This window comes from Dunckerocampus dactyliophorus, chromosome 10, assembly GCF_027744805.1.
Source record: "Dunckerocampus dactyliophorus isolate RoL2022-P2 chromosome 10, RoL_Ddac_1.1, whole genome shotgun sequence".
Classification (NCBI taxonomy): Eukaryota; Metazoa; Chordata; class Actinopteri; order Syngnathiformes; family Syngnathidae; genus Dunckerocampus; species Dunckerocampus dactyliophorus.
This window is the reverse complement of record NC_072828.1, coordinates 632617-646670: the sequence shown is the minus strand read 5'-3', so window position 1 is coordinate 646670 and position 14054 is coordinate 632617. Positions and strand designations below refer to the sequence as shown.

The following is a 14054-nucleotide window of genomic DNA, read 5'->3' as shown; positions in this document are numbered from 1 at the left end:
AGCAACAAATGTTTGTGTCAAAGTGAAAGTTATGCTTGAAATGTATCTTTTCACAAAAAGCTGCTTTTCTCCCTTTTTTAGTTGGGAACTGATATTTCCCTGATACTTACCCATGTTGTACTGCTGATTGCTAAACAACACAAAAAGGTAGAAACAAACTTTTTTCTGATGAAAGATGGGAGTGTCATGTTTCTTTTGGTAGCTTCCATGTTTATAAACCACACAACACAACGTTCTGTACGTGTGCCTTGAAAGATCAGCACAAATGGTCTAAAATGGCCGCTGCTGAATAGGTTGTCTTTTGAAAACTGGTTGGGATTGAATGAGTTAAAAATTGCAAAATGCTGTAAGTCAGCGGTCTCAAACTTAATTTACCTGGGGGCCGCTGGAGGTAGAGTGTGGGTGAGGCCAGGAGTAGGGCTGGGAATCTCAGGGTACATCCCGATACGATACAATACATGGCTCATGATAAAGATGATATCTCGATACGGTGATAGGTTGAACCAAATAAATCAATAATTTCATAGTGTATATTTTGCTGCATTCAGCTGGGATAGGTTCCAGCTTACCCGTGACCCAATGAGGATAAGTGGTATTGAAAATGGGTGGGATTTTTGCAGGATATTTGAACCAGACTGCAAGCAGCAAAGCTGCAAAAAGAATGTTTTAGCTATTTTAAAGTCAGTGAGAAACCACGACATGGCATGTATCTCAAGTAGATCAATGCCGTCAAGTCAAAATAAATATTTAGTGTAGTAGTGACGTACTCACCAGAAAGAGGCGAGAGTGAGAGGTCAGGCGGAGCAGCACGACGACGTAAAACCTAAAGCTAACACACGTCTCTTGCCTGAACAACACAACATTTAGCACTTCAGTAGAAAAAGAAACATTTTTCTTCCAAGCCACAGCTGCAAACAAACGATGTGGATGTTCATGCCTGTTGTCGTATTTTGGTCAGACAGGTCTTCCATAGTGCAAAGTTATCCAGCGTTGTCTCGTCCACGCTATAAAAGCCAAAGTGAGCCCACACTTATGACTTTAAGTACGCTGGCGGATCTTTCTGTTTAACCTCACAATTAGTTTGTCTTCTTCCTCTGTGACGTCCACCCCATTTTCTGCCGTTCTGGCGAGGAGCGCCTCCTCGAAGACGTGGAAAATGATGACTCGACTCAGGAACGGTGATAGCTGCATTTTAGTCGGCTCCCAGCATGCATTGTGGCGCTTGGTCTGTGAAGAGGCGCTACTGTGACGTGTTTAGAGTTGTTTATCGTTCCCCATAGTCGTAGTTAAGGCCTGTAATGTGTTGACTTACATGTTACATGTTGTGCTGTCATTTTGTAGTAGTGTTCTGTCTAGGGACCCCCCCCCCCCATGACATGCTATGATGAATGTGTGCTCAGAGCATGGATGTAAAACCATCGAAGTCAATTGTGTTGAATTACAATCTGAAGGCAGCGTTTACTAGTTGAATGGACTGAAAATGTTTTGGAAGTTTTGGAAGTGATAAGAAGCTTCGTTCACCGCATGGGAAGTGGTGATAAGAATAAGATGAGAGGAAGTGGGATAAAAGTAACAAAAGCAGAAGAATCAGCCTGATGTCATTGTGACCTATCGTTGACATGAATGTGATGGTAAATATAGCAAGACAAGGACGTACGTAGTGAATCAACACTTCCTTTTTAGACTTCTTTGTGGGTTTTTGCACAGTTGTTGCAAATTTACAGGATGTACACGTTCGTGATTCCGTTTTGGAAGGGTTAGGGTTAGGGTTAGGCTCCACACGCTCAAAGGGGCCAGTCAACTTCGATTCACTGATTTAACAACATTCAGCTCTTTTTTGGGGTCAAATCTGGCTAAAAATAAGCTGTGGCCAGAAAGAAAATGTGAATAGAGGAGCAGAAGTGCAGCAAGAACATAGCAGACAATAGAAAAAATATACTGAAAACAACATCAACTGAATATAAATAAAATAGACATTTAAATGACATGAGCCCAAATGGTAAACATGACATGTTGCATATAGCATATCATGTACTACAGTGGAACCTTGGTTAGCATGCGCCCCGGTTAGCGTGTTTTTCAGTTCACATTCACACAAATTTTTTACCTTGGTTTGCATGCATTCTCCAGTTTGGTACAACTTGGGGCACGTCTTGTCATGTCATTAACTCATTCAATCCCAGCCATGTTTCAAAAGACAACCCCTTCAGTAGCGGCCATTTTAGACCATTTGGACTGATCTTTCAAGGCACACGTACAGAGTATTGTGTTGTATGCTTATATAAACATGGAACCTACCAAAACAAACATTAGACTCCCGTCTTTCATCAGAAAAAAACCTTTGTTTGTACCTTTTTCCCTTCTTTAGTGATCAGCAGTAGAACATAGGTAAGTTTCAGGTAAATATCAATTCCCGACTAAAAAAGGGAGAAAAGCAGCTTTTTGTGAAAAGATCCATTTCAAGCATAACTTTCACTTTGACACAAACATTTTTTTGCTCAAATATCTAAACAACTATAGCAACACAAACAATTTATTTATAAATGTAACACCATCAACTATTTACACTTTTCACATTGGGAACTGAACTACAGTATGCAAACAAATGTGTGTGCACACGTGTGCATGCCTTAAAATGTCCCTACACGTAACCTTCTGCACGCTACACTCCTCCACGCTCTTCCACTTCCTCCTTGCTGTCATGTGTGATTCTCCTGTTCACATGATCCCTGCCGTGCTCTTATCAAAATGCACTTCTGCCACCTTGTGGTAGTTTTTATGGTTTAAAATTGCTCTGAAGTGAAATGCATGACTGAAGAGTTGTGTCATCGCCTCTCGTGCAAAAAAATGTAAAAGACGTATAAATACGTTGTTGGGATCGGGTGTTCGGCTTTATAAAGAAACAGATAAATTCATCTTTCGTATTGAATGAGTTAATACACTGTGTGAGTCCAACTGTGTTCTTAATCTATTTTTTTAACTACAAAACGTCCTACCGTGTTAGCATCCATTAGCTGGCTAAACAAAATGGCAACCGGAACAAGAAGTTTTGTCGTCGGTCTATGATGCCATCAGCGACTCTCAAAAACTTTAATACAAAACATGTTTTTATAGTTTTCTGATAGTTTTTCATGTACAAAACAATTGTAAATGCATATCATGTCATGTTCCACATGACAGCCTGGACTTCAGTTTGGTTTTGCATTGTTTCCTGTTTGGCGCTCTCAATTTGGTTTTCTGTTTCCTGTCTTGGGATCACCTGCAGCAACTTTGACCCGTTGGAAATTGTTCATCAGGATACTGTTTAAGTTAAGTCCTTGTTAATGTAACATAACTTACATACTCTGGTACAGTAGGGGGGCGGGTCTGCCGGCATATCAGTTATCGGCAAAAAAGTCGTTACAGTTGTTGTTGCTGTCGTGGTCCATGGTCCCCGCACTTTTTTTTTTTTTCTTACCGAGCCGCTGTTGTTTTCCTTGACTGCAAGGCGCTGCAGGATTGATCAGCCCGTACATAAGTCACTACGAGGGGATATCATACGACAAGGACGATCTCCACAGGAAGCACCTACGAGCCCGGAGAGCCGCACAACCTGAGAGACACACGCTGGAGTTGGACTTTACTGCTTTTCACAGGTTTGGACTTCTGTCAAATATAAGCCACACCCACTTCATTTAGAGCGAAAAGATTTGTTCATGTATAATCTGCACTGGTGTATAAGCCACATGTGTCCATGTCATAAAATGGAATATTGTGGCGTGAGTCCGTGAGGACCGAGCAGCTCATTATTTGACAGGAGCCAATCATGAACTATGAATCACCTCAGGGATGAGCTTGTCAACCCACTGGAAATCGCAGAAGGTCATTACTCACTATAACAATCTGCTTCACGGTGTCAAACAACATTAAACTCATCACACGGCAACTTAACACAAAAGGTCCAGAGGAGCCCGGAGCTGAGAGCCCAGAGAGAGGCTGACGTCATTGCAGCACCCCAATGAACACGTTGCTCAGATGCAATGCCTTATGGAGAAACTTTTAAGTTATTTTTTACAAATTATATTGGTACATGTTTGCATATTTGTCAGGTATACCTTTTCAGTGTTAAGTTGCTGTGTGATGAGTTCAGCGTTCTTTATATTGTTATACCGTTACATATGACCTCCTGCCATTTCCAACGGGTTGACACGCTTGTTGTGAGCGCACTGATAGCTCGTGATTGGCTCCTGCCAAAGAAAAAGCGAGCGTTTGCTCACTGACCCGTGGGAGCACAGTATTTAAACAATTAGAAGTCGTTGTGAAATTAAGGAGATGTCACCATATTAGAATTTAGCCATAGATGTATAAGCCCCAGGGTTTCAAAGTTTAAGAAAAAAGTAGCGTCTTATACACCGGAATTATAGTTGTTCTACTCCATGGAAAAGTCACATGGCGGGGGGACAATCGTGTAACGTTTGAACAACTGGGATGCAAACATCAGCAGATCTTGCAAGACAAATGCTCAGTGTGCATCTAAAGGGTGTTTTTTGTCATGCCCCAGAAGAAAAAGAGCATAAAAATGGAAATTGAACTCATTGTGGCTGAGGGGAAAGCAGTGCTACCTCTGTTTTTGATCCATTTCTTCCAAAATGTCCAGAAAACCAAAATGTCCAACAACCAAAGCATTTTTTTCACTTGGAAATCATGTAAATCCAATTCATCTCTTCCACACAGCCAACAATATTAAAAACAAATACACTGGATAGAGAATAATCATACTTGTACGTGTACTTGTACAAAGCAATGCTAAATCATTCCACTGTAAATGACCAGTACAGGGCAAAGGGGCCAGTTTGTTACGTGCAATATTGGACAAACACCCGGACACCAAGGTTTGACTGGCGTACATTCATTTTTGTTGTGGCTGCCCAGTACAACAATAAGTCAACAATAATACGGTGAAGAGACTCAACTCCCAGGCAGTAATATCCCAGCTCTGTTGTGTTTCAAAATTATGCACCTAACTTCTTTTTACACTTGTATGACAGTTCAGAATGGGAAAAAGGCTGCCTGCACCCAGGAAGAAATGGTTTTAGTCTACATTCATTTGAAATTTCAACAGCAATGTTTGAGAAAGTGCAGCTGCTTACGTGCGTTGGTGTTTCCTGTAGAACTTTCCGCTTGCGCCTGAGACGAGACTCTCAGGAGTTCTCAGACAACTTTGAGGTGATCAGCGAAGACGGAGCCGCAGCGCCCGACCTCTCGCACTTATACTCAGGCACACTGGAAGGTGAGCGTGTGGAGCCTTCAGAAGAGGCCCTCACACTGACGTGGTTATCTCTGTGTTCACGCTCTCGCAGGGGAAGGTGGCTCGGCGTGTCACGGATCTGTGTTACAGGGCCAGTTTGAAGGAACCATCCGCACGCTCAACACCACGTATCACGTGGAAGCGGCCCACAGATACAACATCAGCAACGGCATCCATCACCACTCCATCATCTATCGTGAAGATGACATGGGTGAGGGAACACACTGGAGGAGTGTGAAAGTGTTGGTATGGATGGAGGGATGGTGCGCCTCCTGGAAGCTTTTATATTTCACCTTGTCTACTTGGAAAAAGCAAATCGTGCATTTTTATAATTATGCCAAGCAAGTAATGTTCAGCGCTGGGGGAGCACCAACCACATACAGTCGCCTGCAAAACCTTTGGGCACCCCTGACAAGTTCCATCATTTTCATTTATAAGTCAATGGATATTTAGATTGTTGTTTCATTTGGATATATCCCGTAAGTGACAAGCACAATCGGGCACGTCGGCCACACAGTCACAGTCTGGAGATGGGAAGACCTGGGTTGGATTCTCCCTCGGGAGAACTCTCTGTGTGGAGTTTGCATGTTCTCCCCGTGTGTCCGTGGGTTTCCTCCCACATTCCAAAAACATGCATGTTAGCTTCATTGGAGACTCTAAATGGTCCATAGGTATGAATGTGAGTGTTTGTCTATATGTGCCCTGCCATTGGCACCAGGCCAGGGTGTACCCCGCCTGTCAAGTCAGCTGGGATAGGCTCCAGCATGCCCCCACGGCCCTACTGAGGACAAGCGGCATAGAAGATGGATGGATGGATGGATGGATGGGCACAGTCGTGTTTCACAAGTGAAATGAGGTTTAAAGCATCCATCTTGGCAATGTTGTTTACCTTGAGAGTTGTGTGAGTTGTGGGGCCTTACTTAGAAAGCTTGTGTACGCACAAAATGGGGCCGAAAAGTTGCATACGCCCGTTGCCATGCCAAGTATGGTACCTATAAAAACCCAGCTTGACGTGAGAATGCGCACACCGCTACTTCACCTTTGTAGTCGGCGTACGCACTTTTTGGAGCCGCGGCTAAGAGGCGATGCACATTTGAAGTGGTGAGGTGAAATCATGCGTTATAATAACGTTATAATAATATTATAATAATGAATAAACATGCAGTGGAAGCCGGTAAACATTCATCCGTCACTGCATGAAAACATCAACGCCGTTCTTGACGTTGTTATTTGACATGACATTGATGGATGTCATTTGTCATAAACACCATTACACATGACGAGCGTGTACTGTAGTAACCCCACTAAAAGATACTCGTCATTCATGATATTATGTGTTTGATTCATATTTATTATAACAAACATCAGGTTGTCAATGAAATCCTTCTAGGCTTTAAGAAGACAAGACACTGATCTATCAATTAGAAAAATGTAGAAACTTGCTGACTAAAAATGGAAATATGTGCCTTGATGTCCCACCACTTTTTTTGAAGTTCCACTGAAGCTGTTGACAGCAGACGCTACCTGCTTCCTCTTGTTAGTAATACCGCTGCCGTGTCCTCCACATATGATGTTTTTACGGGCCTCCAGCTCTCTGACTAAGATTTCCGCCTCAGTTTTGGTGAAGTTCCGCTTCTTCGTCTTCGGCTTCTCAGCAGCCATGATTCAAAAGAACCGAGCGAAATGCAATCAAGGGTGATTAAATATTCATGACGTGGGATGGAGTTGCGTGCGCACATTTGGACAGCAGGTGAAGCACACCTCTTTTTTTTAGGTCTGAATATTTTTGTCGAGACACACATTTTGGGCTTCTGATGTATGCTGACTTTTAGTCAGATTTCCACACACAGATTCAAGGAAGGAAGGTGACATGAGTCCCGACTGTATGCGTGGCCACGTGCAGAGAAGACGCTTCAGTTTGCTGATATTGTTTTGGCTATTGTTTGTAGCCTGTTTTGTTTTTGCAACCTCCTCAATATTCTTACGTCTCCACGCAATCAGCCAGTTGCGTGTTTACGGACCAAAGTTAAGTGCAAAATGAATTTATGGGAGCGTCTACGTCGACTTGTAGAAATGGAAATGCGGCCTTGTTCCGTCCCCTCTGAACACCGCAGCCAGACATCACAGAATGACAACATCCTGCGCTGTCTTCCCCCCCGGGCCTGATTATCTTGCAGGAAAGGGTCAACAATGTGGCACACGATGTTTCAACAACAATCAAGGGTCCCACATCTTTGGAATAGCGCACAACGAGGTAGACATAATGCGTCTGGTAGGACGTGTATTTCCACTTCCTGTGGATGTCGCCTGGGAGCGTAGCAAAGGCTAGAATGTCCCTCGAGAGGGATGACGTGTCCCTCGAGACATGGGTGTCCATTTCAAGTTGGATTTAGGTTTGAACAATCTGTGCTTGCTTCATCTTTAGCATCATTTCTTACTCACGTTTGAACGGCGCAGGATAAAGTGAATAGAAAATGTACATAAGAATTATAATCTCTTTTAAAAAATGGCCCATGCTTACGACAGTAACTTTTTATTTTTATAATACATACATATTATAGAATAAAAATGCATAGTATGTACATATATATGTATCGTTTCATGATTTCTTAAATTGATTATTTGATTGCAGTGCAAATATGGCGCTCCCATCTTGCACTCTTGCAAAGCTTTGCATGCATGGGGGGTGCACGCGTGTTGCGTGGATCGGTATGTGCGCCAAGTTGATTGTCAATTATTTTCTGTACTGCAAACATGCGCTCTTAGCTGGGGGCCTGAGCATCATCCACAACTTGAACTCTGTGCGTCCCCACCTCCTTCCACTTGTGTCACATGCAGCACAAAATGCAGCTTTGTGATTGGCTGTGGGTTTTTGTTTGTGGTGTCATCCCATGGCGTGTTGCATCTCCAAGGATGTGTTGGCAGGCAAGCTTTGAAGTTTGCTGACTAAACATCACCCGCATGACTGCAAACAACATGTGAAAGAGATTTGAGGTCATGTGACTCAACACAATCTGGAAGGATTGTGAGCAGCAGATGCTACAACGCCGCATGGCCCTCGTGCCCTCATGTTCATGTGCTGATTCTCCACCTAATGCACTCTTACATGACTTGGACTCGATTGATTTGCAGAAATGCAACAGCTCCCATGTGGGCCAGCATTATTTCAACCGACCTATCGTGCTACTTTCTACAAACTGTCCTTTTGGGAAAGACAGATTTCCAAATCTGTCTCCTCTATTTTGAAAGTGAGCCCATGGTCATATTTGGTTTCGGATTGACTGTTTCTCTTTTCAAGGAAAAGTGCACTTTTTTGTCCACAATCCTTATGTGAGACACGAACACACTTCTTTCCCTTTTCTGTGCCTTTGAAAGAGAGAAAAACAGCTAGCATGTGGGAGCTAACAATGCACGTATGCCATAGGACACCAACGTGTACTGATGAGGAAACAAGAACAACGAGGAATAGACAACCAAATGATGTGTAAAGTAGGTTTCCTTTCTGTGTTGGGATATCATGTGCTATGTGCTCCATGTATCACTCCCGATATCACTGTGACTTACTCCATCTGGTGCGGTTGGTCTGGGGCGTCTTTTCCACTTGATTTTGGGTAGGTGGGTAAAAGTAACAGTTCTTCCTTGGTTGTGATGCAGTCTCTTGGAGCAGTGTCCTCCTCGCCATACACACCATGTCATGCGAGACCGTGGAACACGGCGAATAATTCAGGATCCCAAAATGCAGACAATGAGGCAAAATACAAAAAGGAAAATTTAATGAACAAAAAAGAGTCCAAATATGAAAACACAAAGTACAAACAAGGAAAATCCAGCAAGGGTAAGAGTCAATAACAAAAAACACTAACAGCAAAAGGCTGTTAGGACAAAAACTAGCGATAACAAAAATACACTGTAGGCAAACCTTACAGGAGTCGATACAAACACTAAGCAGGAAGGTTCGGGTAAACGGGGAGCCAGAGAGCAGGGTAAGGAGCGGGAAGCCGGACAAAGCGGTACAGGAAGCAGGTCGTCTAGGAGTCAGGGAGTACAATCTGGCACTGGTCTGGAGTTTGGCTGGAGCTTAAGTAGGCCGGTGGTAATGAGCTGCAGGTGTGTGTGATTAGGTCTGGGTCATGTTCAGGGATGTGCTGCAACACATATCAGCAGAGGGCAGCAGAGCAGAACACAGAACATGACACACCAAGCATTTCCATCCTTGCTAACACTGTGTGCCACCAATCAGTGCAGCGCAAACACTCCATTTCTGTCAGCATGGCTGGGAAGCACCACATTTACACCACCAATGCTGGTCCTGACTCTCTGCCCCCCCTCTGCTACCGAGTTTCACTTTGTCTTCTTGCAGGCTCTGCTTCTAAAACCTGTAGCTCGTCCTCCGTATGTTCAGGCTGAAAACGATAAGGTTCTGGATCCTCATTTGTCCAAAAGCAGTGGTCAGTCTGCCATGATTAGTAGTAGCAAACAGACACGTGCTTTCTATGCTGCTGTAGCTCTATGATGCAAGTAGCATTAGCCGCTATCTATGTTGCTATGCCAAATCAGTGCACCCAGGAAAGCGGTTCCACTCATGTTTAAAATGATGGAAATACTGTAAGTATTACATGGTATCATGAATGTACCTGTTACTGCATGCTTGCAGCATGGAGAGAAACCAGAAAACCTCGTTGGAGCTTTTTTTAGCGGGCTTTGTAGTGGAAATAAGTGCATCGTTAGCTCCCTCATGCTAACTGTTTTTCTCTCTTTAGAACGCACAGAAAAGGGAAAGACACGTGTTTACACATTCCAAATAAGTGCACTTTTCCTTTAAAAGGCTTAATAATGAGATTGCGTAGTCATGTGACACTCTCGCCAGTGCAGTCAAAGGGGTTATTTGTAGGATTCATTTCCCAAACTTGATCGTGGCCATACGTGAGGCTTGCATCCTGGACTTGGTGGTGGATGGTGGCTCTGTCACATTTGCACAAAGTCTTCCCTGGGGAGTGGAAGCTGTTATAGCTGCAAAAAGTGCTTTCATCCATTTTCACTTCCTATGTTTTCGCTTTAGAGGCCAGGCATCCCAATACTATTGTTAAGGCTGCATGGGCACAATGTGCAAGGGCCAAAGGAAAACACTGATGTCCATGTCTTACTTACAGATGTGGAGATCATGGAGGTTTATAGCTCCCACAGCCACAATACAAGCACATCTCCAGGCGATCTTCTGCTAATTCTTGGCTGCACCTGGACCGAACACAACCAAACTTTATGACTCCAGCAGGATAGAACACTTTGATTAGTCTTCCCCTTGTAGTGACCTTGGCCTACATTCCACTGGAACTTCTGACGTTGTTTTCTAAATGCTTCATGAATGCCTGTGTGGGGATTAAGCCACTTGGCTTAATGCTATGCTTGACTTTATGCAACATCACAGCTTGTTTCATCCTACCTTACTTCACTTCCTGTCTTACTGTCTTAGCCCAACTACGTGGAATACTACACTTATTATGCAGTAATACAGGAGTAAACGCTAACATGTCAACCATTGGGTAGTCTATCAAGTAAACACTGAATATCCATTTTCTATGCCACCCATCCTCACTATGGTGGTAGCGGTATGCTGGAGCCTATCCCAGCTGACATGGGGCAAGAGGCGGGGTACACCCTCGTAAATACTGAATATATCATACATAATAACTTATACATATTCATTTATCAAATTCATGATAAATGATATCAGACCTGGTGGTGTTCATCAAACGGTAACAAATGAATAGATTCAGGATAAATGATATCAGACCTGGTGGTGTTCATTAAACCGTAATAAATGAATGGATTCAGGATAAATGATATCAGACCTGGTGGTGTTCATTAAACCGTAATAAATGACTGGATTCAGGATAAATGATATCAGACCTGGTGGTGTTCATTAAACGGTAATAAATGAATGGATTCAGGATAAATGATATCAGACACAGTGGTTTTCATCAAACGGTAACAAATGAATGGATTCAGGATAAATGATATCAGACCTGGTGGTTTTCATCAAACGGTACAAATGAATGGATTCAGGATAAATGATATCAGACCTGGTGGTGTTCATTAAACCGTAATAAATGAATGGATTCAGGATAAATGATATCAGACCTGGTGGTGTTCATCAAACGGTACAAATGAATGGATTCAGGATAAATGATATCAGACCTGGTGGTGTTCATTAAACGGTAATAAATGAATGGATTCAGGATAAATGATATCAGACCTGGTAGTGTTCATCAAACGGTAACAAATGAATGGATTCAGGATAAATGATATCAGACCTGGTGGTGTTTATTAAACGGTAATAAATTAATGGATTCAGGATAAATGATATCAGACCTGGTGGTGTTTATTAAACGGTAATAAATTAATGGATTCAGGATAAATGATATCAGACCTGGTGGTGTTCATTAAACTGTAATAAATGAATGGATTCAGGATAAATGATATCAGACACAGTGGTTTTCATCAAACGGTAATAAACGAATGGATTCAGGATAAATGATATCAGACAAAGTGGTTTTCATCAAAAGGTAATAAATGAATGGATTCAGGATAAATGATATCAGACAACGTGGTTTTCATCAAATGGTAATAAATTAATGGATTCAGGATAAATGATATCAGACCTGGTGGTGGTCATTAAACGGTAACAAATGAATGGATTCAGGATAAATGATATCAGACCTGGTGGTGTTCATTAAACGGTAATAAATGAATGGATTCAGGATAAATGATATCAGACCTGGTAGTGTTCATCAAACGGTAATAAATGAATGGATTCAGGATAAATGATATCAGACCTGGTGGTGTTCATTAATCTGTAATAAATATATGGATTCAGGATAAATGATATCAGACAAAGTGGTTTTCATCAAATGGTAAATAATTAGTGGATTCAGGATAAATGATATCAGACCTGGTGGTGTTCATTAAAAGGTAATAAATGAATGGATTCAGGATAAATGATATCAGACCTGGTGGTGTTCATTAAACGGTAATAAATGAATGGATTCAGGATAAATGATATCAGACCTGGTGGTGTTCATTAAACCGTAATAAATGAATGGATTCAGGATAAATGATATCAGACCTGGTGGTGTTCATTAAACGGTAATAAATGAATGGATTCAGGATAAATTATATCAGACACAGTGGTGGTTCCCATCATTCTTCTAATCCATAAATAAATCAATAAAAAAAACAAGAATCGTGTATTGATTGTCTATGAAGAATAATGATGTTTGACTGATTGAAAGTCGGTGTTAGCATTCTAATTATGCGTGCTTGTTGTCCCATAGTCCTGCCAACTATGCAAACTGGACTTGGTTCTGGATTCTGTGGTGTAGAACATCTAAATGTACTTGCCCAAAGCCTAAAACCCCATGAGGTAGGAAAGTCCAACTTTATATACTGTAAGTATGCAGCACATATACTGCACTTGTATGTTGTACACAGCACATACACAGTACTACTTATTGTATAGTGTATATTGTATATAGCACATATATTGTACAGTGTATATAGCACATATATTATATAGTCGAGGGAAAGGCTTCTTGAGACGTCATCTGTACTTCTGTGAAGAAGGTGTCGGACATTTCGCTCCTCATCCAAAGAGCTTCGTCAGCGAACTAACAAGTGCTGGTAGCCTAGGCCTTAAATACAGTAGGAGTGGGTGGAATTGGTGTGCCAACACCCTCCTCCTATTGGTTTCTTACACTAAGACTGGGCGGAGTTGTGGTCTAATCCTTTCCTGCCATTAGCACCTCCGATAAAAGGCAAGTGTCGCTCCCTGAGTTGGGTATGAACGACTCTGATACTGGTTCATTAGCATCTATTGTTCTGGCTCGGCCCTGGCTCCACCTCATTTGCAAGACTAAGAGCTGTGGGTTTTGGTCTCAGTAACCTGCTGAACACAGGGTCCAAATTAAACCTCAAACCACCATTCCGATTCAATGATGGGTTCTGTTGTTTGACAAAAATAGCTTCCTTTACTCCTCTTTCAAACCATCTGTTTTCTTTGGCCAAAATCTTTACCTTGCTGTCCTCAAAAGAGTGATTGGTTGTTTTAAGGTGTAGATGTACTGCTGATTGAGGCCCACTAGAATTGTCCCTGTGATGTTGATAAAGCCTTTTTTGGAGCATTTGCTTAGTTTCCCCAATGTAGTGCTCTTTGCATTCCTCATCTTTACAGTGGATGGAATAGACCACATTGCTCTGTTTCTGGTTTGGAGCCTTGTCTTTAGGATGCACTCATTTTTGTCTCAGGGTATTTACTGGTTTGAAATAGGTAGGAATTTTGTGTTGCCATAAGATCCTCTGGAGTTTTTCGGAGACCCCCGCCACATAAGGGACTACCACTCCTCTCCTTTTTGCTTCTGTGGGCTTTTGGGTTTCTTTCCCTACTCTCTTCTTCTGACATTTGTTAGAAGCCCACCGTGGGTACCCACAGGTTGAGAGCGCTCTCTGGACATGTTGTGTCTCCTTTTTCCTTCCCTCAGCACTAGTTGGTATTTGTTCCGCTCTATGTTGGAGGGTCCTAATAACCCCTAGTTTATGTTGTAGTGGATGGTTTGATTCAAAAAGCAGGTATTGGTCAGTGTGTGTGGCCTTTCTAAAGACCTCTGTAAGTAGCTGTCTGTCCTCTCCTATAATTACCTTGCAGTCTAAGAAGGCTAGTTGGTTCTCTTTAGTGTCCTCGCGAGTAAATTTGATATTGGTGTCCACCGCATTG

The 14054-nt window shown here is 42.3% G+C and overlaps 1 protein-coding gene across 2 annotated transcripts in view; it reads left to right on the top strand.

Annotated features, from left to right (window-relative positions):
• The window catches only part of si:ch1073-396h14.1 (disintegrin and metalloproteinase domain-containing protein 10), a 62225-nt gene that overhangs the window by 5376 nt on the left and 42795 nt on the right, over positions 1-14054 (top strand). For both annotated transcript variants that reach the window (XM_054789608.1, XM_054789609.1), the window contains exons 3-6: positions 3488-3635; positions 5151-5269; positions 5340-5498; positions 12619-12707. In XM_054789608.1, the coding sequence (XP_054645583.1) occupies positions 3488-3635; positions 5151-5269; positions 5340-5498; positions 12619-12707 (515 nt within the window). The remainder of the gene's footprint in view (positions 1-3487; positions 3636-5150; positions 5270-5339; positions 5499-12618; positions 12708-14054) is intronic.